General features: G+C 44.8%; 1 protein-coding gene across 1 annotated transcript in view; it reads right to left on the minus strand.

The window, feature by feature from the left end:
* Window positions 1-258: 258 nt before the first annotated feature.
* The window catches only part of LOC308109573 (uncharacterized protein), a 30,508-nt gene continuing 3,815 nt past the window's right edge, over window positions 259-26,951 (minus strand). The window contains exons 2-24 of the mRNA XM_080463227.1: window positions 22,888-24,454; window positions 21,161-21,222; window positions 20,902-20,931; window positions 14,391-14,575; window positions 14,060-14,167; window positions 12,763-12,881; window positions 12,443-12,661; window positions 12,271-12,369; window positions 11,976-12,013; window positions 11,855-11,892; window positions 8,946-9,109; window positions 8,727-8,858; window positions 8,574-8,615; window positions 8,281-8,418; window positions 7,725-7,889; window positions 7,262-7,642; window positions 6,758-7,189; window positions 6,548-6,682; window positions 5,030-5,660; window positions 4,825-4,953; window positions 1,276-1,377; window positions 1,073-1,194; window positions 259-503 (exon numbers count right to left, since the gene is read on the minus strand). Coding sequence (XP_080319353.1) covers window positions 447-503; window positions 1,073-1,194; window positions 1,276-1,377; window positions 4,825-4,953; window positions 5,030-5,660; window positions 6,548-6,682; window positions 6,758-7,189; window positions 7,262-7,642; window positions 7,725-7,889; window positions 8,281-8,418; window positions 8,574-8,615; window positions 8,727-8,858; window positions 8,946-9,109; window positions 11,855-11,892; window positions 11,976-12,013; window positions 12,271-12,369; window positions 12,443-12,661; window positions 12,763-12,881; window positions 14,060-14,167; window positions 14,391-14,575; window positions 20,902-20,931; window positions 21,161-21,222; window positions 22,888-24,186 — 4,827 coding nt within the window. The 5' untranslated portion in view covers window positions 24,187-24,454 and the 3' untranslated portion in view covers window positions 259-446. The remainder of the gene's footprint in view (window positions 504-1,072; window positions 1,195-1,275; window positions 1,378-4,824; window positions 4,954-5,029; window positions 5,661-6,547; window positions 6,683-6,757; window positions 7,190-7,261; window positions 7,643-7,724; window positions 7,890-8,280; window positions 8,419-8,573; window positions 8,616-8,726; window positions 8,859-8,945; window positions 9,110-11,854; window positions 11,893-11,975; window positions 12,014-12,270; window positions 12,370-12,442; window positions 12,662-12,762; window positions 12,882-14,059; window positions 14,168-14,390; window positions 14,576-20,901; window positions 20,932-21,160; window positions 21,223-22,887; window positions 24,455-26,951) is intronic.

Here is a 26,951-nt window from a genome sequence, read left to right on the forward strand (position 1 = left end):
GACCTTTAACTGCAATAAGGTGATAAGTTGATAAGGTGGGGGAACTCTAAGGTGTCAAATCCTGGAGGTCCCAACCAATCGGTGACTGGCTGAGACTGGGGGCGGTCAGTGTCTGCTGGACCCCCTGCAGTGAGATGCTCAGGTACATTCCTGGATCAGACTCCATAGGGGACCACCTTCTATTGTGACAAAGGAGGAGTCTTTCATTAGAGATGTAAATGTGTCATTAGTACATTAGTGACTGAATGATCCAGCAGTTAAATACTCACAATTAATATTTATTAGAAATGAAGACCAGAGAACAGACTTTGTTTCTCCCACAACAGTACACACAGAATAAATGTATTACTTCATATTCAAACAGAAAACATGAAATGAATCAAAAACTGTCTGAATATCTGGACCCTTATTGAGAAATAAAGAGACATTTTTAAAGTCCTCCACGTTTAGCTGGAGCCCATCTTGGACGCCGCGCCCGCCACTTTCGTGGTCAGCAAGTATTTCTAGAAAGGAAAGAAGGGAACCAGCTTTAGTTGGAGATCCAGAAAACAGAGAAGCTTCTAAAATAAATACAACTGTTCACTCAAACACAAGAACAGCACATGTAGAGTATCACTCAAGTGTGAGTACATCGCTCACATTTCTGCTAATATTTAATTATATTCTTTCATGTGAAGAAATGACACGTTGATAAAATGCAGAGTCGTCAGCGTAAAGCTTTTTACCGTCCTCTCAACACTCAGTCATTAATGTCGCACCGGCCGGTAACAATAGCGACTACACCCCTCAATGGAAATGTCCAAATTGGGCTGACTGTCAATATTTCCTGGTATTTATTTATATTCTACACAGTGTAAATTCACACCGTCATACAAGCTGTACATCAACTACTTTACTTTGAATCAAAGTGTCATTTCGTCACCGTTGTCACGTGGACAGATATGTCAGCAGAAATGTGAGATACTGCATAATAATGTTCATGCCCAAGCTGTCAATCAATCTGCCCTCAGCCAATCAATGCCTGCTGTCAGCTACGCTGTGCAGTGATTGGCTCATGGGGCTGCTGGCCTACCTGCAGGTTCTCGTAGTGTTTGATGGTCTTGCAGTGGTTCATCTCGGCCTCTTTGGCTCCGCTGAAGAACCGTCGGCACACCTTGCAGAAGAAGCCCGTCTTTGGGATCAAGAACTCCAAACCTGAGGACACACAGCTTCAAGTTTGTCCTCCGGATGGTTCTGGAGTTCTCTTCTTGAAAAGAAATCTTTCAAATGTCTCACCAATGGGGCTGCTGGGGTCAAAGGGAGGAAGGGAATGGTTCGTCCTCTTCACGTCGTCCTCCTCGCCGGGGTTCACATGGTGCTTGGACCTCTTGTGCTTTTCTGTGGGAGACAAAGTGAGAACAAGTGGGAGGATCAGACCTGAAACACTGTCTTCATGTCCACGGAATGAACGAAGAGAAGAAGTGAATCCAACACCAAACATCTTTCAGCTGGTGCGGAGAAGGTTTCACTGTTTGAGCCTGAACATGGAATGTTTGTATATTACGGAGAGGGAAGTTGTAAAAACCAGCAACACGACACACAACTCACAGAATCATCGAGTCATTATTGTTTAGATGTGGAGTCCCGTCTGTTCCTCGGGCTCTGGTTACCCAACACCCCTCAGGGCGCTGGCAGCGACCGGCAGTGAGTGACAGCTTGGTGTCCTGTTTGTTTTCATCAGTTTTATACTTTTTAGTTTTATCTCTTGGTCGAGCGACGTTGTTTAGGTGCTCCATGTTCTACTGACTGAAGAGAACACCATGGATTCCTTTAGTTTGGACTTTTGGCTTGTTACTACGAGGCGAGTTACCACAGCTACCAGATCCTATACGGAGAGATTTTAATAGGACGAGTGACCAGAAGAAAGGGAAAAGAGGGAGAGGCGGAGGAATCAAAACTACGCCCGAAGAGCCAACAGCTCAGCCGGACTCCACTGCTTTCCGTTATCCTGGGAAACGTTCCGTCCCTGAGGAACAAGTTGGAGGAACTCCAGGGAAAGGTGAGGTTCCAGAAGGACTTCAGGGACTGCTGTGTAGAGGTCTTCACTGAGACGTGGCTGACAGAGCAGGACCTGGACGCCGACCTGTCAGGCCATGGACTTGGAGCCCCACCTCATTTGGACCAGGACTCGAAGGTGACGGGGAAACACAAGGAGGGGGAGTGTTTGTTCCTGTTCCTGCAGCGCTGGGACTGTCAAAAGTTCAACATGTGGGGTGCAAGTTGACTATCAGTCTCACTGAGCCCATTTGACCTCCCCCGTGAGTTCCCCCAACTTTTTATTACCACGGGCTACATCCCGCCGCCTCCGCCTGCAACACCACCAGAGGCTGCAGTCGAGTCGCTCTCCCCCGACGCCCCATTATTTATTATGGGTCATTTTAAACAAGTCTGCCTCAAATCAACCCTGAAAAACTTTGATCAATACGTGTCCTGTCCTCCCAGACGGGACAGAATGCTAGATCTGTCTTATGGATCAGTGAAAAACACCTAGAAATCCCTCCCTCTTCCTCCTTTAGGATCCACTGACCATAACCAAACACCTCCTGCCATCTACAAGACTTTTCTAAAGATGGAGACGAAAAGGACCAAGGACTTTGAAATGTGATCTGAGGACTGTGCTCTCCCTGCAGGAGTGTTTCTACTGTCCAGACTGGGGTGTTTTCACCCCCCCTGTGAAGACCATCTGGACGCTCTGGTGGATGTCACAAGCCCTGTGACTTTCAGTAAGGACATGATCACACCATGGAACTGTGTTCATGTGGACCCTAATAACAAACCATGGGTCACAAAAAGAGTCGGCTGTCTCTGACCTTCAGTCTCCCACCAAAGACCTCAAAATTAAAGTTCTGACGGCAAAAGAGCCACAAAAGCCTCCTGGAAAGTAAAATGGCCACAAACAATCTTAGTTCTGCCTGGACATGCATGAAAACCATTGCAGGTCTTCATAATCCCCAGAGCAGCAGCCAGACCTTCTTCAATGAATTTAATTCAAAAAAAGATTTTGCAAATGCTTTTTATGGCCGTTTTAATTCCTCTGATTTTCGCAAGGACATTTTGAACTTGAAAAGGGCCTGATGGACGCTGAGCTCTTTAACATTGAACTTTGCGACGTCAGAAAGGCTTTTAGCAAAGTGAACATAAACAAAACCAGGGTCCTGATAACATTAGTGGTCTTCCTATTAAACCATGTGCCAGTGAACTCGGTCCTGCACTTCAAGTCATTTTTAACAAGTCTTTGGAAACGCAGCATGAACCTTCTCTCAGGTCCTGGTCCTTGTTTCAAGTCCAGCCTGTTGCCTCACCTCAGTAGTAATGAAGGTCTTTAAATGACTTCAGGCCTGTTGCCTCACCTCAGTAGTAATGAAGGTCTTTGAAAGACTTGTGAGGAGTGTGATCCTGAGGGAAAGTGAATACCAGCTGGATCAATGCAGTTTGCATTCAGGCCCAACAGAGGAGGTGAGGACGACACTCTACTAAACATGATTTTTAAACGTGTAGAGAATAAAGCGACGTCTGCTAGACTTTTATTGATCGTCTTCTCTGCATTTAATACCATCCAGTCCCACATTTTAACCAAAAGACTTCTAGAGCAATTTGAAATCTGTAAAAACTTGGTGGGCCGGATTTTAGACTTTTAGACAAAGAGTGAGAATAGAAGGGTTCTGTCTGACCCAGTGTTCTCCTCCATGGGTTCAACACAAGGGGGTGCTGTCGCCCCTTTTATTTATCCTTTATACAAATGTGTCGGAGCAGAAATGACAACAGAACTATCATCAAGTGTGCAGAAGACTGTTATTGTCAGCCTCCTCAGGGGTGAACCAGTCACGACCCAGTCAATAGTGAGTTTGTACAGTGGTGTGAAGAGTCCCACCTTCAATTGAACATATCAAAAACAAAAGATATGGTCACTGATCTTAGAAAGCAACAAGACAGGCACAGAGTCACTTTAATCAAAGGGCAGAAAATAGAGCAAGGGCGATCATATAAATACCTCGGGACCATTACTGATGAAAAACTGAATTTGGAGGAGAAAGTCTGTAAAAAGGGCCGTCAGCCTCAGGAAACCTGCCTTTTCCACGTTGACAGAACAATCCTGAGACTTTATTATTGGTCTTTTACCAAGTCTGTTTTATCTTTTTGCTTGGTGGCCTGGTTCGGTCAGAACTCTTTAAAAGAGAGAAAGTCACTAAACCAAATAGTAAAATGGTCCAGTCATCTCATTGGTCAGTCTTTTCCAGCCTCCCTGTTCACTGAACAGGTACAGAGGAGCTTCAGCAATCCTAAACAGTGACTCCCATCCTTAACCAGGCCAATTCCAGCTCATCCCCTCGGGACGAAGGTTCCTGGTCCCACGGTGCAGAACAATGCGCTTTAAGAACAGCTTTGTTCTTGTCGCCGTCACTGAACTGAATAAGACCCAGTGACTTTGCACTTTATCGTATTTATTCTATTAATCAGTTTTTAGCTCCATTTATTATCGCTACTCTTCATTGAATGTTCTCATCCTGGTTTATGTTAGTGACAGATCTTTATCTTTAAGGTTTTATTGTATTTTTATTGTGGTTTCTCTTCATCTATTTTTGATCTTAATTATTTCTTGGTGAATAGCAGAACATTGAGCTCTTGTCTTGTCTGTCTGACTCGACCAACTATCTGCTTGTTTGGTTCATTGTGTGTCTTTATTTGTTTTGACGTGCCAAGCGATCACAAAACCTGTAAAACAAGCCGACCTCCAGGAACCAATAAAGTGACCTCGACTGTGAGCAGGAGCTTTTCCAAACTAACCTTCTTCTGCAGCTCCAGCTTTCATCTCTTTGTGGTCTTCAATGGGTTTTTCCTCTTCTTCGTCCTCCAGGATGTTCGGCGCCTCCTCCTGCTCCTCGGCTGCAGTTGCAGGCGTGGAGCGAGAGGAGTCTGAGGAACAACCACAGGTCATCAGGTAAATACAGTCATGTACACACTGAAAAGACGTGGGAGTGTGGAACTTTACCTTGCTTGGGCCTGGTGTCGGCATCTGGTGCTTCAACAGCTTCTGGTGCTTTAAGATCTTCTGGAGCTTCAGCAGCTTCTGGTGCTTTAAGATCTTCTGGAGCTTCAGCAGCTTCTGGTGCTTTAAGATTTTCTGATCCTTCAGCAGCTTTAAGATTTTCTGATCCTTCAGCAGCTTTAAGATCTTCTGATCCTTCAGCAGCTTTAAGATCTTCTGATCCTTCAGCAGCTTTAAAATCTTCTGATCCTTCAGCAGCTTTAAGATCTTCTGATCCTTCAGCAGCTTTAAGATCTTCTGATCCTTCAGCAGCTTTAAGATCTTCTGATCCTTCAGCAGCTTTAAGATCTTCTGATCCTTCAGCAGCTTTAAGATCTTCTGATCCTTCAGCAGCTTTAAGATCTTCTGATCCTTCAGCAGCTTTAAGATCTTCTGGAGCTTCAACAGCTTCAGCAGCTTTAAGATCTTCTGGAGCTTCAGCAGCTTCTGGTGCTTTAAGATCTCCTGATCCTTCAGCAGCTTCTGGGGGACATGTTGGCACATGTTCTTGGTCGAGGGGAGACTTGTGCTGTGAAGCACTGGCTGCTGAATCTGAAGCTTCGGCTGGAAAAGCTTCAGCTTGTGTGGAAGAGTCCTAGAGGTGAAGACATGATACCATCAGGCTGCACAGAGGCTCACATGTTGATCACCATGAGATGAAGGCTAATGAAACCTCACACGTTTATTCTTTTGAATGCGTTAATGCTGGTAAGGATGTTGAACTTGAAACCTTTGCACCGGGACAGGGCGGGCGGGTTTTCGTGCGTCTCCACCGACAAAAGTTGTGGATGTTATGGAAAAAACCGTAACCACCAGCTACATATTTCATTGCCCCTCCGTTGAGGTACCTAGCACTGAGGAACAGGTCTCATGAAGGCGGAGCTACAACGCAGCCGTCTGCTGATTGGTCAGTGACGATCGTCACTCTGGACAAGCAGCAATACTTAAATATTTCATCGGCCGTAAACCCTCCCATTGTTTACATACGCTACTTTGCGCTCACTGGACGTCAAGTCATTTTATTGAAATGTTGGCGCTCCACTGCCCCCTGGCGTTCAGACGAGGTTCAGTCGCTCCTCTCAGCAACAGGAGAAAAGGAGCCTCAGCAGGAGCTGGTGTTCACAAGGAGAAAGTTTAAGCTGTGTCAGAGAACGAGGCTCGCGGCTGCCTGAGCTGCACGCCCGACTACTGGTGCGTGATGACGACACATACCTGCATGGTTCATAACCCCGCCTTCATTTTAACCGTATCGTCTGTGGTGGGACCGGGTGACAGTTGTGTTTGGGAGCGCTTTATCTTACCGTACCCTCATGCCCTGCCCCGGCACGTACTGCATGGTGGAACCGCAGCTTTATATAATAACGGTACATTTCAGATCAATCTCTTGGTCTTTGTCTCATGAAAACTATTAAACAAAACATGAAAGAGCACCACGAGCGAACCAATACATAGAATAGTGAAATATGAAATAAGTGTAGGGACCTCAGGATGTGTGTGAGCGTTAGCGGTTTCCATGGTAACAGCAGGCAGGTCGGCGACCTCTCCTACTTCATCGACGGTCACAAAGTCACTCATGTTGAAGGGGAACTCCTCCTCTTCTTCTTCCTCCTCCTCCTCCTGCCAAATTAAAAAGCAACCATTTACAGGGTGAAGGATTCTCCCTCCGTATTTGAATTGCAGGTGTTTTCTTACCGTCTTGGTCTCGGCCTCCACTCTGGGGAGCTCGTCCTCCCACCAGGAGTTCAGCCTGCGACCTTCAGACCTGGACCTGGACAGGTCGTCATCATAACCTCTCTTTCTATCCCTCCTCTCCTTCTCTCGCCTCTCCCTCTCTCTTTGGGCCTTCTCAAAGCGCCCCTTTTCTCTCCTGGCTTTCTCCTCCTTTTTCCAGAGCCTCCTGTCCTTCTCACTCCTCTCTCGCTCCCTCACCTGCTGCTTCTGTCTGGCCTCCTTGACTTTCCGCTCCCTCTCCTGCTTCTTCAGAAGGTCTTTGCCACATTGTTTTGCCTCCTTGGCAGCAGAGGAGGAGTTTCCCTCCTGTTCTCCACTAGGGGCAGTTGCTGTGTTTTTACCAGTTTTTATTCTACACTCCTCCAGCAGGGCATTAACCATGGCCTGAGTCATCTGGAAGACAAAGATCTGAGCTCAGACAGGTGCTTTCTTCTACACAACACATGGCTCCAGAGCGCTGCTTACCTTTGGGATGGGAGGTACTGGCGTCTCCTGCAAGGCCGCCGCGTCTCCAGCGGTTGGTTCAGTCTCCAGCTCAGCAGGAGCTTCTTGGTTTGCTGCTTCAGACTCGCCAACACCTTCGTTCACAACGGTCACCTCTGTGACCATTTCTCCGGCCGATGTTTCCCCTTGGAGTGTCACCGAGTCACAAAGAGCCGGCTCCTCACCGTCTTTGTTCCAGACTCGTCTTGACGCTTCGTCTTCGATCATCGTCTCCGTGTTCGATATTTTCTCCACATCACCATCTGCAACATTTTCCGATCCCTCCAGTGGAGGCGCAGGAGTCTCTTGGGGGGCCGTTTCTTCCTCATTTGCTGCTGTTTGCCCACCGTTTGCAGACGTGTCCTGTGAACACACAAACACACACCTTCAAGTCCCCGACACAAATTAAAGCTGCAGAGGTGTGCCCGGAACTCAAACTACTGACCTCTGGAGGCTCCAGATACGCCGTTATGACTTTAGTGTGCAAGCTGGCTTTGGGGTCGGGCTTGCGGGAGAAAATCAGCGGGTTCCTGTGGATGATGCAAGGGAACGTCTGGAAGCGTTTGTACACGGACAGCGCCATGGCCGCTGTTGCCATCTCACAGATGACCTGAGAGAGAAGAGGAGCAAGTGAGTTTCCTCCTGGTGGGATATTTTGAATGTTTTCTCTGGCAGCGTGAGCTCAAACTCACACCCAGATCAATGACGTCATGAAGAACCAGTCAACACAAGCATGCCACTAACAAGGAGCGTGGCGGTCATCACTGAACGGGCACAACGCAGTGGAGGGATCGTCTAAACGTCAGCAACTAACAAGTCAACAACTAATAAGTCAGCAACTAATGCGTCAGTAACAATAAAAGAAGATTGCAAAAGAGACCAGTTCTGAAGATGGAAGAAAAGAGTGGAAGTTCTGAGCACGTTTCATTGTTTGACATTCCAAATAAATCCAGGCTTGGTTCTCGCGGCGACTGGAGGACGGTTCAGGACGCAGCTCTCACCATGTTGTCCAGCACCAGGGTTTTGATGACGGTGCCGAAGCGCCGCACCAGTCGCTGCACTTCACCGGAGCCCGACGGGCTGTCGGGGACATTTCGGATCACCAGCAGGCGGCTCCAGCCCACCCGGACCGGGCTCTCCTGCAGGAAGCAGCAAGTTACACAAAATTCGTTCTTTGTTTAGATTTTGTAGAGAAAATGAGAACAACTGTAAAGTAATTCCAGACCACGTTTGATGACATTTGAATAAATTGTGAGACAAATGACAGCTTGTAACTGCTTATTTCAGTACTTACAAGTGGATGAACTGATCCCATTAGGAGGTTATAGAGAGCCACCTGGGAGAAGAAGTTTCAGCATTAATTAGACATTTACTGATCAATGAGAAAAGATTAAAACATCCTGCTGCGCACAAACATTCTGCAGAAGGAGCAAGAGGAGAGTCGTACTGGTGAGCTGAGGCTGATGTTCTGTTGGATCAGAACAAGCTTCACGTCAGTGTCTTTAATCCTGGCCGGCGTGACGCTGTGAACTTTGATCATCTCCTGTACAGCTTCCACGTCCGTCACCGACACCAGAGCCTAGCACACAAAAATAGCACGTCCAGTTATCATCACATCAAGTCAAAGAATCAACAACGAGTGTCAAATTTAAAAGTTTGGGCGGACCTTTCCAAGGTGAGTTGCCATGATGACGTGACATGGAGTCAAAAAAGACAGGAAAAGATCCAGGATGTCGCTCTGTGAGCAGCCGCCGTCCGGCAGACCTGAGATCAGCACCGTGCTCTTCTGAGGGACGGCGTGTAGCTCAGTGGTCTTCTGGTTAGCCTCGGCTGCAGGTAGGAAGGAGAGGCAGGTCAGCATGTGGACGCCACACAAAAACAGAGTTTGTGACAGTCCAACCTAGAAACACTAAAACGTCTTGACCCTGTCTTAAAAAATGTTTTAATAAATCCATGTATAACTCTTTACAGGAAACTGACCAAAACATATTAAATGGTCAATTGACTGACTCAAATCAACACCACTATGTTCCATTTATTTAGAATAATAAAGGTGAAAATGTCTGTGCAAAAATGTATTAATCGATTTAAAGCCTAAAAACACTGAATAGGAAATATTTCTCACTGTATTTGGGCCAAATGCTGCTGAACTTGTTCCTGATATGTCTACCATCACCTACTTCCCTGGGAAATATGATGTGATCGTTTTCCACGTTTTCAAAAGGCCTTGAGCGCTCACTGGAGAGTTTGAGGTTAAAACACGCATAATGTTAATATATGACAGGATTCAAGCAAAAGCGTCCCATTTGATCATTATTTACACGACTGTGGTTGACCCTCGGCTCACTTGTTGGGAGTCGTAGGCACTGGTTTCTTATTGGATGTGGTTCAGACAATTGATTTTGTGTGTTTGACACAACTCATCCCTGCAGTCACCTGTAGCTTCCACTGGGCATCAGGATTCCTCGTCGGAGCGCCTAAACAGGGTGGGGTTTAATACCAAGCTGCACTCTTACCTGTGCAGGGGGGATAAAGGGGGTGTCGACCTGCATGAGCGGCATTTTTCCGAGTATGGAAAGTAATGGGAGAAGCAGCTGCCAGAGGAGAGGGTGATCTATCAGCCACAGTGTTGTCTTCTGAGACACTAATCGGTTAGCGCTGTCGGATCGAGCTGTCCAACGCGAGCAGTGCGCTCAGAGGCAGCGTGATCTGTGAAAGTGGTGCCTCTAAAGACAAGTCCTCTACACTATGGAAGATTCCTTTTTTTTCTAACGCCCTTGGTGCACGGAATGAGGTACGTTATGCAGTATTTTATTTGACCTCTTACTGCAAGTGAAGCGGGTTGTGTTGTCTCATTAGTAAATACAGTTATTGCATTTATTTACTCCGTTTATTTCTTTAATATTAAAGGAGACATATCATGCTTTTAAATCCTTCCTTTTTACATATAAATCATACAGTTGTGGTCTATACAACGCGAAACTGCAATGCTTGGGTCTGAATTCCTCATTATTATAGCTCCACAGGCCCCTTTTCAACCCCTTTTCTGATGCGCTTCTGAGAGCAACTCGTTTTGGGGCGGTCTCTTCAAATGCAAATGAGACACTTCATACCCCTCCTCCTCTCCAGGTTGCAGAGGTCACACTCGGTTCAACGTCACCCTGTTCGGCCATCTTTGTAGTTTGATAGAACAGATACAATTATCTAGCGGCGCAGAAACTTTATATTCACACATTATTTACAAAATGTCAACAACGGAAGATTTGTCCATCCAGCCATACATGTTGGAGCCAGAGTCGGACCCGGCGGAGCCAGATGAAAATGACGATGATGCACCTTCAGAACAACGTCTTCATATGGATGTAACGCAATGGTGTGTTACTATATTTACACTAACTTCTCCATCCATGCCCACTACTACAATACTGCCTGTATTACAACGACTATTTAACACAGAAGTTACATTATAATCTAAAACGAGCACACAGCGCTAACATATGAAGACGGTGCAACTGCTAATGCTAACAAAACAATGACAGGGACGTCTTATCATCACACTTTTTAGCGTTATATACAGCTTACCGAAGTGCTCTGTTCGTCGTCTCCATAGATAGAAGGAACTGACCGCTCAATCAGACGAAGTCTTTCGGCAAATCCTTCTTTATACTGGCGGAGGTTGCTGAAGCAGTCGTCCTTAAAGTGATTCGCGCACACAAAAATGACCTTACCCACAGATGTGGGTACATTTCTGTGAAAAATAAAACTCAACCAGGCACTTCGAAAAGGTTCTGATGCTGGGAGACGGTGTAACGAAGCTTGTGGGTTACTACATCCAACAACCGAACATTTCGACTTATCCTCTCGTAACTTCGGTTGGACTACAAAATCGCAGCGAGAAACAAAAATGGCGGATTGCTCGAAACGTCGATGTCCTAATTTGGCAGTTCCGCTGAGAATACTGTGACGTCATTGTTCAAAAAACGTAATAGAGAATAGAAAAATCGAAACCGATCGCAAAATATGACCAAAACAGAATATAAAGATATCAACGGAGCACCTGAAGAGACTACTTTGAACTTTTCTGTACTTCTAAACACTCTAAATATACACCAAAATGCATTTAAGGGCTAAAAAAGTGGATTTAGCATGATATGTCCCCTTTAAGGTAAAATGAATTCTACAATATTGAAGATTGACAGTTAGTTGTGTCTGGTTTTACAAAAATTAAATGATTAAATAAAGTATGTTTATGAATTGTTTGCACTGTATTAGAACTTTAAATAACTTGTATTTTGTATTGTCTTGTAGTTTTCACGGTGCTCAGCTATGCTCAACATCAAAATATAAAGGGCATTGAGAAGCATCGAGCAGTCGAGACTCCAGCATCTTGTTCTTTCAACCCAAGGGCAGTTATACACTAAATTCTGAAAATTGTGAACCAGCAACCCCATTTTATGTTTTCTGTGACTAACACACCTTTATGAGCTGCGTTCTCTTGATTTTAAAGGCTTAACAAGAATATAAAGAGCAGACAGAGCTGTCTGATGAATATCTGGTTATGTCTGATTTTCCTACCGGACTTGCTCACGGCTGCTTTGTTCTGTTCTGGATTTCTGTGAAGACAGGAGAACAGATATTTTACTGAAAATGAAATCAGGTGTAAAAGGAGAGGCAGGCAGCATTTCAATGTCGGTACCTGTTGTTAGCATCAGACGGCTGCTCTGCTTCAGGTTTCTATAGAAAACAATAGACGTGTTCAGAATCTGCAGCAGACACAAACATTAAAACACTGCTGGTTCATTCTCTGAGTTTGTTGATGTGTCATTCAGCAGTTTTTGTTTTCGAAGGAAAGAAACCTGATGAGGTTTCTTAAAACACTAGAATCAGAAAACTGAAATGGTCACACGAACTCAGAAAAACCACCGAACAGCTTGTAAGTCATCATCTTCTGTTCAGGAGTGGAAGATTAGATTTTTATAGGCGTTCTAGACCTTGGCTCCGGAGGCGGTGATGATCTGCTCTCTGATGGAGAGGTTTGTGGAGGTGGAAAGAGCCTGAGCGTCCTCGGCCTTCAGCATACACACCGACGCCTGCAGAGAGAACACACAGTGAACGTCTGCCTCACGTTCCCGTTCCGGTCGGTTCTCTGTGCCGTGGCTCCACCTTCTGTCCCAGGGCTTTCTCGCTCTCCTCCTCCTCAGAGCTCGGCATCAGGATCACATTGTTGATCTTTCCAAAGGAACAAACCAAGTCTGTGACTTCCTGTTCGGAGGCGTCGTTTGGGATTCCCGTCAGGTACACCAAACGATCAGCAACCAGAGAGTCCCTGGAGGCTGGAGTTCCCACCTTCTTCCTCTTCTTGACTGGTGGAGCTTTAAAAGCCTGCAGACCACAAGCAAAGACTCAAGATTATCAAACGCTTTATGTTGTCATTACTATCGTGTCTGAAGCTTTCTACAACTCAAAGAACATAAAGAGCTTACCGTCTTGGTTCCAGGTTTGGTCATTGCCTTGACACTTTTTACCGGGGGATGTTTGGAGGTGTGTGTGGATGGAGGGGAGTCCTCATGAGGACGCTTCAACCCAAAGTGACCCGGGCCGCCTGAGGGCAAGCACGTTAAAAAGACAAAACACTTAAATGACAATGGAATGGATAAAAAAAAAAAAAGAAAAGTACAGGCTGCACTAGCCACTGCCTGAGCACCGGATCTCAAAACTCTTTGCTGGGCCAGAGCGAAGCCCGGCTATGTCAGAAGCTGGGGGCGGAGTTATCGCTGAAGTCGACTGCACAAAGCCCAATTGTTGACTGCGCCAGAACCTACTGGACACTTGTGAGGAGATCTGCCGGTATCGCCGACTGTACTACCGCAATTTAGAAGAAGATAAAGATCCAGACGGCTCAGAACTCCTGCAGTGAAATATCAACAGCTGGAGGAAAGGAGGAGAACGCCGCCACCAGAAAAGCAGACGTTTTCGGGATCGTTAAGTTACGGAACAGGCAAGGAAGTGAACCCAGTAGTGTAGTATGAATCCAATAGTAGGTCTCCTGCTCAGGAGGCAAGAACTTTACAATGAGCTACGACAGCTACATGAGTGATGTGGATTCCTAGAAGGCTTTTAGGATTCTATACAGTATGATGGATGAAGCAACGCACTGGTGCTTTATGGTAAAGCAATGATGTGGCTCTCATTCGTCAATGGAAAAGCAACCGGTTCTGAGGAGGTGCCAGATTTGAATGTGCACCAAACTAGCACCTGGCTCTTCTTGATAAAAATTTCTTTAAAAAATGGGGTGAATGTGGAAAATCTCATTTAATACTTTCAGTCCCTCTTCACCCCCTGCGCCTCATTTGCATAAAACTGGCTGGATTAACTTTTATGACTATTAGCCACAGGGAGCTCCAAGAAGACACAACGCAGCTAGAAACACACTGCACCCAGCATGCACTGCGGTACGTTTCAGACAATAAATGGGATGTGGTAAATTGTCAGATTTTGTGGACACACCGCTTCAGAAAGCATTTGTGGAAAGGAAAGGAAGAAAATTTCAAATAGATTATATATACTGCAAGTCATTAACACTCAACGTTATCGCATGTTTTCCTAAAATCATGCAGCCTTGATTGGTATAAGTCTGATTAGGAGGTTTTTAAAAAAAATCTGATTATGTTGGTTCCATGTACATGGGCTGATAAATCAGTGTTCATCACGATGTGATTTTGTTTGGGATCGTTGAGAGATGTCATGTTATCGTTTCTCCTTGCGTCTCAGTAATCTGACCTGATGGGAGTCTGTCCCTCCTGTGAAGCCACTGCACCCTAGAGGAGAGATTGTGTGGATGAGGAGGACTGTGAGAACCCGAGTGGTGCTCAGCATGGTGTCTTCGCTCTGAAATCAAAAGGACAAAGCACATCTGCAGTGAGGTTGCAGTCACATGCACACCAACCTTGAGGCTTAACAGTGTCCAAAACCTACACAAGTGAAGAGGGGTTTCAGTTTGTGACACATACGAGGAAAGTAATCAACTACGGCAGAGTATTATTAAGCTCACTATTAGTCTATTTCTTGGCTGAATCAGCTGAGTATCTTTTAACATTTCAAAATTTAGTACCCATGTAATGGTGTTGTCTTGCACGACGGTGGGGAGAGCCCGGTCTCCCATGAAGCCTGTGGGCACGGGCGTCCACCCGGAGTTTTCCCGGCGAGAGGTTCGGAGAGGGAGATCGAGACGTGGAGAAGCAGGGAGAGTGATCTTTGTGATCCCACAGAGCTCTTCTGCCATGTTGTCTGCCCCGACTGTCAAGAAGACCAGAAGTGAAGCAGAGAAGAGCACATGTTCACAGCAGAATGAGCAGATAATCTTATTGATGCAACAGTTTAGGGACAATAAAGTTGAAATAAGTCATAACACACCCCAAAAAATCTGAAGAATTCTGGAATTGTAAAGGTACTCGACCAGAAAATATCTTTAAAACATACATCCCGGGGAGGACTTCTGAGTCGCAAATGGAGTAGACCTGCTTCCCTGAGCTCTTGTTACGTTTTGTGTCTCACTTTACTTTGATGCCCATTTTCCGCCTCCCGCTGAGTTGATCCAGCAAACTATCCTCTAAACAGCTTTCAGACAGACATCGCAGCGAAACAAGTATGCAGCTATGGAGCACAGCTACAACAAACTCAAGGCAAAAACGATAGCTCTCGAGTCGCGTAGCCGACGTACTATCAGGATAATCGGCCTACCTGAGTTCATAGAAGGCACACAGCCCACCGTTTACTTCTCTAAAGTTCTGGAGGATATCCTCGGTGATAAGAAGCTCCCCTCGCCCCCAGAAATCGACCGTGCGCACCGAGCTCTCACAGCTAAACCTGACCCGAAAGCAAGACCGAGAGCCGCCATTGCCTATGTCCACAGCTACAAAACCAACGTGGCCATAGTCCAGGAGGCCCGGAGGAGAAGAGGGAAGCTGACCTACGAGGGGAGGCCGGGGCTATCATCGAGGACTACTGCCTCGAGGTGGTGGAACAGCGCTCGGCATATCGAGAGGTTATGGCTAGTTTGTACCAGAAAGGATTCAAACCATCACTGCTGTACCCTGCCAAGCTGAGGATTACAACCATGGACGGAAATAAAAGATTTTTCACAATGGTGGAGGACGCCACGACATTCCTGAGGACCCAGCGAGAGACTGTCACCTCACTGGGGAAAGCGGTAACTGCAAGCGATCAGGACCAATTCTCAATTATGTGTTTTCCAAAATATTTTACAATCACAGTTCATATTAAGAGCCTTATCTTCTCTGAAGTTCCTAGTTTTCATGGCATATCGTGGTTTTCACAGCATTGATGAAGGGCATTGTGACTTTAATGGCTCCATGCTGCTCTTGTGCACACGACAATCTATCAGCTAGCTTAGCAGTTAGCACAACGGCTGCGTCCGTCTTGTTTACACCTGAGAGACCGTTGTATGGTGAACGGAGAGTACATGCGCTTGGCGGACACACCACACACTCGCTCACCAGCTCAGACTTGTATACAGGTACATCTCAAAAAATTTATATCATGAAAATGTTCAATATTGTTTGTCAGTCATTTCAGAAAGTCAAACCCATATATGATCTAGGATCATGAAACATTTCAAGCCTTTATTTCTTGAAAGGTTGATCATGACTTACAGAAAGTGAAAACCCAAAATTCAGTGTCTCAGAAAATTTTAATATTGTGGAAAACTTCAGTTTTGGAAATTGATGGTGTCACTATAAAAATGGTCTCTCAGTCTGGGTCAGTAGGGGACACAATCATGGGGAAGACTGCTGACTGGACAGATGTCCAGAAGACAGTCAATGACACCCTCCACAAGGAAGGTAAGCCACTAAAGGTCCTTTCTAAAGAAGCTGCTTGTTCACAGAGCGCTGGATCCAAGCATGTTCAGAGAAGGTGGAGTGGAAGGAAAAAGTGTGGGAGGAAAAGGTGCAGCAGCAAAAGGGAGGAGCGCAGCCTGGAGAGGATTGTCCAGCAAAATGCAGTGAAGAATTTGAAGCTTCACAAGGACGGACTGAGGCTGGAGTCAGCGCATCAAGAGCCACTAGGCACTGACCAATCCTAGACATGGGATCCTAATGTGTCTTCCTGGGGTCAAGAAACTCCTGAACAAGAGACCAGGTCAGAAGAGTCTCACCTGGACTGTGGAGGACAAGAACTGGACTGTTGCTCAGTGGTCCAAAGTCATTTTGTCACATGAAGGAACATTTTGCATCTCATTTGGAACTCCAGGTCCCAGGGTGTGGAGGAAGAGTGAGCTCCAGGTCTCAGAGTGTGGAGGAAGAGTGGAGAGGCTCAGAATCCACCTTGCTTGAAGTCCAGAGTGAAGTTTCCTCAGTCTGTGATGACTTGTGCTGCCATGTCCTCTGCTGCTGTCCCTCCACTGGGTCTTCTGAAGTCCACAGTCAAGGCAGCATCCAGCAGGAAACTTTAGAGCTCTTCATGCTTCCTTCTGCTGATGAGCTTTATGAGACGCTGAGTTCATTTTCCAGCAGGACTTGGCACCTGCCGACACTGCCAAAGGTACCAGAAGCTGCTTCAATGACCCTGGTGTTACTGCGCTGGATTGGCCAGCAGACTGGCCTGGGCTGAACCCCAGAGACAATCTCTGGCTATTGTCCAGAGGACGGTGAGAGACACCAGACCAACAATGCAGATGACCTGAAGGCTGCAATCATCGGAAGTATTTGTGTAATAATAGTTGGGGAGTAGGAAGAGCATGCAGTTGCTCATTGGGGTTGCTATCCGGGATGTATGAGGATTTGGAGTTCGTGTTCTGTTTTGAGGGTTCTTGAAAATATTTTTGGGGATGGGGTCTGGGAAAGGCACAACATTTGGGCACACAAGCGAGATGCCCTCTACTTTCAGCAGGGATGCGGTGGACAGCCCTGCAGAGCCCAATTTTATGGTTACTCACCATTATATTTACAACATATGAGTGGACATCTTAATATTGTGAGCTGGAACGTCAAGGATCTAAATCATCCAGTTAAAAGGAAGAAGGTTTTTACCCATCTTCAACATGTCAATCCAGACAATGCTTTCTTGCAGGAGACCCATGTGCGCTGTTCAGATCATTCTAGATCGATGGCAAGCTGGGCGTGTTAGCACTTCCAGTCAACATTCCAGGCCAAGGAATACCTGATGAAATCTGGGAAACTGCCTTGGTGTCCATACATAAATCATCATTATGTGCAAGGCACTGCCTTCTGCAATTCAAACTGGTCCACAGGGCTCACGTGTCAAAAGCTAAATCATCTCAATTCTACCAAAATATTACTCCCATCTGTGACAAATGTAGCGGACACTCCATTTCAGTTCACTGTTGCAGGCAGCAAGCCTCAAACGGTCATTCTGACGGTCAATTTTCCAAAAAGACAGCGGATAAAATAGCACTGTGCACTCTTCACTGGCCGCCTGTGCCTTGCAGCGAAGTGCCGTAAACCGCGCGCTGCTGTAAAGCGGTATCATGTGTCGTGGTATCGGTGGCAGTTTTATGAGTACGAGTACTCATGTCTGGTATCGAACAGATACCCGATATTGGTATCAGTGCATCCCTAGCGATAATGCTGCACCGATCCATATGTACTGGCTATGCCCCCAGTTTCAAAGATTCTGGAAAGACGTCTTCCAAACTCTATCAAACATTTTAAGGAAAACCTTGGATCCTAATCCTGTCATTGCCCTGCATGGTGTTCCTGGTGGAGATGGCCCACATTTGACATCTGCGGCGCGTCGTATAGTTACCATTGCTTTGCTGTTAGCAAGACGTGCAGTTTTGCTGAAATGGAAGGGTGCTGCCTCGCATAGACTTAAATAATGGCATGTCTCAATTTGAAGACGCTCTGTGCATCTGTCGAACAAATTCTATAGAATCTGGGAGCCTTAGAGTTGTGCTCATAAGTTTACATACCCTGGGAGAATTTATGATTTCTTGGCCATTCTTCAGAGTATATGAATGATAACACAAAAGCCTTTCTTCCGCTCATGGTTAAAGGTTGGGTGAAGCTATTTATTGGCAAAGAAAGTACCCAAATGATCCTGATCAAAAGTTTACATACCCCAGTGACTTTGACCTGATAACATGCACAAAAGTCGACAAACAAGTTTGAATGGCTAATCCAGGTTCCCATCCTGACCTGTGACCTGTTTGTTTGTAGTTAGTGTGTGTGTATAAAAGGTCAGTGAGTTTCTGGGCTTCTGACAGACCATTGCATCTTTCATCCAGTGCTGCACAGACGGTTCTGGATTCTGAGTCATGGGGAAAGCAAAATAATTGTCAAAGGATCTGCGAGAAAAAGGTAATTGAACTGCATAAAACAGGACAGGGGTATAAAAAGATATCCAAGGAATTGAGAATGCCAATCAGCAGTGTTCAAACGCTGATTAAGAAGTAGAAAATGAGTTGAAACCAAACCATGGTCAGGTAGACCAGCAAAGATTTCAGCCACGACTGCCAGGAAAGTTGTTTGAGATGCAAAGAAAAATCTACAAATAACTTCAGCTGATATACAGGACTCTCTGGAAAATTGTTGTGTGGCTGTTTCAAAAAGCACAATAAGGAGGCGGTTGAAGAAAACTGGGCTGCATGGTCGAGTCGCCAGAAGAAAGCCACTTCTGCAGAAATGTCACAAAGTATCCCTCTTCCATTACGCCAAACATGCACAGAGACAAGCCTCAGAACTTCTGGAACAAAGTCATTTGGAGTGATGAGACCAAAATTTAACTTTTTGGCCACAACCATAAACGTCACATTTGGAGAGGAGTCAACACGGCCTCTGATGGAAGGAACACCATTCCTACTGTGAAACACGGAGGTGCATCACTGATGTTTGGGGATGTGTGAGCTACAGAGGCACAGGAAACTTGGACAAAATGGATGGCAAGATGAATGCAGCATGTTATCAGACAATACTGGAGGAATATTTGCACTCATCAGCCCAGAAGCTGCACATGTCTGGACATTCCAACATGACAATGATCCAAAACACGAGGGCAAATCCACCTGTCATTGGCTACAGCAGAACCAAGTGAAGGTTCTGGAGTGGCCCTCTCAGTCTCCTGACCTCAGTATGATTGAGCCACTCTGAGATCTCAAACGTGCAGTTCATGCAAGACAGCCCAAGAACTTACAAGAACTGGAGGCTCTGTATTCTGAGAAAATAAAGAACCTCTTCAACAACTCCCACAAAATAGTTGAAGCTGTCATTGATGTTAAAGGGGTCAATACACAGTATTAACTGGGGTATGTAAACTTTTGATCAGGGTCATTTGGGTACTTTCTTTTGTCATTTTGATTTAAAAAGAGTAAACACAGTTGATTGCCAATAAATAGCTTCACCCAACTATCAACCATGAGCGGAAGAAAGGTTTTTGTGTCATCACTCATATTCACTGAAGAATGGCCAAGAAATCCTAAATTCTCCCAGGGTATGTAAACTTATGAGCACAACTGTATCTTACTTCCATGACACTAAAACAGCTGCTAAAAATAGGTCCTGACTTGACCCTTAACTCACAATACACCGCTGGCCTCTGTGCGGCTTGGCTTGCCTCATTGCTTGCCAAATCATAAATATGGTGCTTTAGTTTAGTTCTGAATAGTTGGAGTGGGGGAGGGGAGGAGGGGAGGGCAAATCCATTTTTATTAACCAGGTTACAGTTCTTTCTGCTACCGTTTACTGTACATATTGCCACTTGTTCTCTGCCATTACGTACATGGAAATGTAACTGAGTCCGAGCTTTAAAGACAGAACTAGTTTATTATGAGATGATGACGTCACACAGACCCCCACATTGTCCACATGGAACAAAAATCCTTTTCTGACCTGATACTAACCTCACATTGTCTTTTGAGTGAATACATGCAAACAGTCCTACATTTCATACTTTACTGCAGAGGGGAGTTTATTACAGCCTCATATAAAGTCAACAATAATGATCATAATGATATTTAGCAAACCGAGCTCCGGTATCGGCATAGCATCGTATCGGCAGACATCCAAATACAGGTATCGGGAATGGAAGTGAAAAAATGAGGCTCACTGCATCCCTAAGAGGAAAGTGGTAGAAATAACCTTTGTCTACTCCATTTTCACTCATTTGTACTTTTTTCACCTTCAGGCGTCACGAACCTTCGCCACCGTCAGATTATTATTACGCCACCTAGTGGAAGTGCAGTCAGATTGTCAAAAGAACGTGATCGCCTTTCCCTCACACCTTTCCTTAACCCTGTGACTTCACCCACCGGGGTTAAGGAGAAATGGAAAGGAAAAGAGAAAGGAGGGACTATGAGGAAGCACCCAAAATGTCCAGGTCTGGAGCTGCAGAGCATTCAGTGTTTCAGTCAATGGGCTGTTTGGTGCGGTTGGAAAAACTGAACCGTTTTTATAGCTTTACAGACTTTCAGTCCTCTGATAAGAACGTTCAAGAAACTGATGAAAAACAATCAATGAATGATCAGATCTGTTTGCACAAAACATCTGAATAATAGAATGTACAATGAGGTCTGTGTCAGCTTGATGCAAAGACAAGGTTATAAGGAGTCGTCGTCTATAAACAGAAGGTAGAAACTTCACACTGACCTTGGTGTGTCTGGTTTCCAGTCTGGGTACCTTCAGAGAGACAGAGCAGTACATCATTCACCTTTTCACTGCCAGTGACAAGACATTACTGACAACTTCATTTACCAATAACCAGCTAATAGAGCATTTAAAGCTAAATGTGGCAGACAAATATAAATAACACTAGAAGCTCCACTGTTTTGAGGTCATTGTAAGGCAACACTGTGTATAACAGAACTGTAGATGTAAGAGGCTTCATCTGGACTGTAAGTGCTCTCACTTGTTTCGTAGGTCTCGGCAGGCCGCTGTGTGGACGACAGTGTTAACATGTTCAATCCACTCCTGGCAAAAAGGACAGAAAAAGAGAACCGTCACTGTCACAAAAACACATCAACTTCTCATTTCACATGGTTGGAAATAACTACCGATTTATAATCTACAAATAAAGCCCTGAGACATGAGCCCTTTTGTTCTTTAGCTCGGGCGTGTAACCTCTGAACTCTGGTTCAGGTCTCCACCATAAACACTAGAGACCCCACATGGAGCAAAAACACGTCTACCATCGTGTGAAGACTATTTTCCAGGATCTGAAGAGAAAAAATAATTGGTAACATGAATACTGCTCAAACAATGTCTTTGTAATGGTTCAGTGAGTCTTAGATCAGACGTGTCAAACACTGCTTAAATTAACCTAAAGGGAGCCTCTTAATAAACCAGCGTGAGCGCCAGTAACAAACATTTGTACACAGTGATAGGTGAGGCTGTATGTTTGACACCCCCATCTGATAAACCACGACATTTAACAGATAGCTCACTCCTCTAATCACGCCGACAGTAAGCCTATGTTGCTGATGGCTCATTAAAAACGCATTAGAAACCTGACTCAGTCCTTTAAAGAATTCAACATCAGCAGAAATTAATTTAGGCGTGGCTCTTGAGATGTTTCACACTGGGAATGTATTTCACTGTCATCACAAACTAAACTTGGCAATTACACAAAAAGCGCGAGTCAGAGCAGATAGTAGTAAAACCTGATTCCTTCTACATTTGGATGTATCACAACACATTTAGAAGATACTAAAAAAAACCTCACTGTGAGGCAAGACACCAGGCAACATGAGACCAAACATATTTATTGGTCTGAAAACCGAAAAAGAAAGAGAAATGACATTAACTGACTTTTGAGTTGAATTTGAGAAGAAATTTTCAATTTGAAAACAATCACATACTTACTGTTAATTTGACCTGATGGATCATTGCTGTACAACTCCAATAGAATATGAATGGAGAGGTAACAGCAGGTTTATTGGATGGAAGTAATGTCCAATTACCATTTAAATTATAAAATTATAAAAAAAAATTTTTTAACTTAGTACCTGTATGGATTGAGCATGTACCGTTAGACAGTGTCAAACAAAAATGTGTCTGACTTATCTCCTCCCCCCTCCAATCTGATCACGTTGGATTTGCTCCATTGTTTATGGAAGTTATGATCTAGAGTAAAACAGGGTGTGCATAAACTTTGGCTTATATCTTCTTTTATTTATCCGATAGGTCTTCATATGTCTCGTACATGTACTCAGTATTAGAAGACAGTTTTCACCAAGCCAAAATTTACTCGAAATTGTCTGTTGCACTTCTTAAAAATCATCACTCACCCTGAAAAAAATAGCATTAACTTTATTAAACCAATACTGATGTCTAATTTATGGGCAGTTCGGTATGAAGCAAATCCACAATGATTAGTCAGACAGCCTCTGTGGATGTCAAATGAAGTACCCAAACATGTTGAGAATTACACTGCACTTAAACCTGGAGCTGCACTGTACTATCTGAGAAGCTTTAATTCAGCCAGTGTCGTGGAACAGGCGTCTCAGTAATACTACCTATTGAAATGGCATGACTTAAGAAGCTCCGTCGGCTGCCTGCTGAAATCAGTGGTGTGGACTAAATCTCAACATTTTAAGATATCCTTGTTGGGAAACTATTGGGAGTGTTAAAACTCACCTTTTCCTGATCACACTGTATGTTGCACAGGGAGCAGGTATGAGGATACACCTTTGGAGACACAGCTGAGAAATCACTTATCATGGTGGGTGTCGGTAACTTCATGCCTCCACCGTGTTGTTTTGAGCCAGACGAAGACGACAGAGACCTCCTGGATGAAGCTTCGCTCCTGCTTTCAGATGATGGCCGTGGTTTAGTCCTATCATGCCTGTAGTCTCGGTCTTGTTGGCGGGATTTTGGTGACGTTTGAAATTCCGTGTTCTTGCGGGGGTTGCCACTGGTTCTGCGGTAGTCCCTGTCCCCATGCTTGGCTGAATCAGAGGCTTCCAAACGGACTTGGCGTCTTTCAGTTTTTCCTGCTTTTGGAGCCGATGGCGTGGCCGACGAGGCGGGGTACATTTTAACTGTTCTTTCACTGGAGAGTGGCTCTCTTTTGAAAGTCTGTCCTCCGTCTTTTGCTCGGCTAGCATGCCCATAGTCGATGACTTTCCCCGCGGTCTGTGTAACAGTCAGAAAACTCGGCACTTCCGGGGACGCTAGCGGAGTCGAGCTGGACGGAGGCAGCGGCATATCATGAGCAGGGCGTGAAAACAAAGACGCAGAAGTGGAAACCGTGGGGTTGCTTGACTTATGAATTTGGATGTCGCGCAGAATGAAAGGTAAAGTATCTGGGGTCAGCTGGTCGTCGGGGTAGTGACTCAGCACCTCCAAGTCCTCGTTTGAAAGTCCAAAACTTGCCAGAATACTTCCTGCACTCTCTGGCGTGTACAAGTTCTGACCCTCTCCACCGGCGCGAGGCTGCCGTGTTTGGGCCGACGGGGAGTCACTAACCGGGGGGGCCCAGTTTGGGACTCGTGCCCCTGCCTGGATGTTTGGGGGCTGCAGTAATTGCCCGTGATGTTGTTGGGGCTGGCAGCTAACGTTTGGTGGTGGATTAGCAAAAAGTTTCACCGGAGGTTGGAAGTTTGACCAGTCCACTCCTTGCTGGAGAGCAGGTGTGTTGTCAGTGGGCAGAGACATGGGGTTGGAGCCATAATTCCCATGCTGAGTCATCCTAGAGGCCGGGCCTGGGTTTTGGTTGATATGATCAATTTGGCGGTGGTCCATGTCCCGGGCACCCCGTCCAGACAGAGCAGACTCCAGCTCATCGGGGAGTTGAGTGGGACGAGGAAACTGGAAACCCATCCGCTGCATGTTAGGGTGATTAGGATGTTGACTTGGAGGTGGCTGACGATGAGAAGGCCTGGGTCCGTTAGAGAAAGGCTGTTGCCCCTGTTGCTGGGAGTGTTGGTGATACATGATCCTGTAGGAGTTCCCGATGGACCCCAGAGTTACCCCTGGCTGCTTGTTGAGAAGGCTCAGGAGGGTCTGGGGAGGCGATAAGGCTGCTGTCAATCCACTGCTGTGCCGCTGGCTACTGACAATGATGGTCACAAGAGTAGCGAGCTGTTGGAGAGCAATCAGCGCCTGATTCTTGATGTGAGCCAACCGGAGAGCTGTCACTGCAGCAGCACCAGCCACAGGTCCAAATATGAAATGGGTCCCTCTGGCGATGGAGCGTGATGAACTGCGCGTCAAAGAAAAGGTAGGAGTCACGTGTGAATTACTGTCTGTGTGCACAGCGAGGCTGAGGTGGAAAGCAGAGAAACTATTACAAACCAAACCAGATTCAGTTATTTCAAAAAGGCAGCTGTCAAATCAAATCGCAACCTTTTCACCAACCAACTTCTTCAACAAGGTCAGTCCAAAGATCATTGGTGGAAGTGCCGAAAGGAAAGCAACAAAACGTTAAGCAACAACAAATAAAGAAAGGAGGTGGAAATCCAAAAGAACAAATATTGTTTTTTTTTTTTTTTACAAACAACTGATAGTGAACAGTCTGGATCTCAGAGCAATTATAAACTCCCAAAGCAACATCGACTGTCTCTCCACAGGATGCTTCTCTCTTCAGAGCAGAATAGGTACCACGGGGTCCTTCTGGGATTCAGAGATCCTGGAGCATCATCAATCACAGAACTACAGGATTCCAAATCCTCTTACTATCCACAGACCACCACTCGCACAAAATTAACCCTGATTCCAAGAGAATTGGGATGTTGGGAAAAAGTGAACTTGGCCATAAATGAAAGGACGCCCAAATCCTAGAAATTAAATATATTCTACTAAAATTTGGAAAAAAGTTAACACGATAATCAATAACAACAATTACACACACTGAGTTTGAGGACACCAGACTGTTGTCCCACTGCGGACTCTCAGATCACTCTCAATACAAGACAACCCGTCCTTTTACAAAGCTCAAGTTATGAGCCTTATGTTTATTTACTGAAATAAAGAACGAGACCCTGAAATTCGACAGCTTGTGTTAACATCTTTAAAAACTGCTCCGATGTTCCCTGGTTACATGCAGTTTAATAGATATCCATTGTTCACAGTGGGAACTTGACGTTCAACCGGCATCATCAAACAGTCAGGAGCTGAATATTAGACTTTGAATGTAACAGCATCACTTTTTCAGAGCTAAACATCTTAGATTCAGGCCAACGGGGTCTATATTTTATTATAAACTTTAAAGTTTTTAGTGCAACTTGTTGAGAATGAAATCCAAGTGGTACAATACTTCAGCACTACTAAAACTCTGTATAAACATGTTTCTAAGAGAACAATTGTTTTGTTGTTGAATTGTTTTTTGTTTGTGAATGAAGCACTTTAAAACCTGATTAACTTTAAATCCCAGATGTTTGTATTTACTTCACTTGTCTGCCAGGATGTAATGATTCACGATACTGTGCCCAACATTTCTTTGTCCTATAAATAAATTTTCCTTACGACTTGTGACTGTCATCTTTGTAATATTTCTGTGATCTCCAATACAGTATTTTCACATGTTTTCAATATTGTATCAAATTAAACTTTTTTAAACCAGATAGGTACAGTAATTGACTGTAAGGCACAAACTAAGGCAGATTTACTTTTCTTTTTAACAGAGTAACTTAAAATAACTTGTCTTAACAAAAACAAAATAAAGATAATTCATTTTTAAACAAATCTTACGTAGTGTGAATTTATTATTTTCAATACACAAAGGCTAATATTTTATTCTCAGTTTGGAATTTATGTGTTTTGAAAGAATATCTGTATGTCCAGATTCTCGGGCAGCAGCTGAGACCTGAACATTCAAAACGTCTCCTGCTGCTGAAAGAATCCTTTCCCTGGAAATGGAGGTGGCTGGTATGGCGAGGAAGGCTTTGCCAGAGGGGGAAGCAGTGGATACAGACTTGTATTTTCCCTCCACCAGCTGAGTGGACCGCTTCCAACTTATAACTTTGCTGTACCAATTGTCTTGCATTGGATGAAATCAAAGTGATTTGCAACACCTTTGCATTGAGATTGAACATTAACGCCGTCCTCAGACATTGTTTTTAATCTTTTTGTGCTCGATTTAGGGTGTATTTATGTTTGTGGCATAAAGATTTGCAGAAATTCTTTTCTGTCTTAAACTCCTTCATGTCATCTATACTCCCTAAGACATTTTCACACTCTCATTGTCTTTGTGGCCAAAAATGTACATGCACAAACAAAACTGGCATTAAATCATCACAATCTTATCAAACACCAGGGTTTTTCTTCTCATGAATCCCTACAAACCTTTTTAAAGCCATCAAACATTGAATGATTTTATTCATTTGAACCCCCACCCCCCCATAAAAGCAAAACAAACAATTTAAAAAAAAAAGAAAAAAGAACAAATTAACTAAATGTCATTGAGTTTACAACACATTTCCACCTGGTTTGGTTTGTTAGGAAAGCAGACATGAAGTTCTGTCTTTGAAATATCCAAGACTTGAGTCACTATGTCAACCCCGTCCTGAGTTCTGATTATCGTATTAATGTAAAGCTTCCTCAATAGGAGTGAATGTAGTGGCGGAGAAGGGGGTCTTCATCCAAAATGGCGGCCAGGCTGCACACTAACACGTCACAGTGGCGACACAAAGAGGTACTTACTTCTATCTGTGTGACTACTTATCAGAGGGTGCATCTGAAAACATTAATACAAGGAAACA

The sequence above is a fragment of the Lipophrys pholis genome (assembly GCF_963383615.2).
Source record: "Lipophrys pholis genome assembly, chromosome: 5".
Lineage (NCBI taxonomy): Eukaryota > Metazoa > Chordata > Actinopteri > Blenniiformes > Blenniidae > Lipophrys > Lipophrys pholis.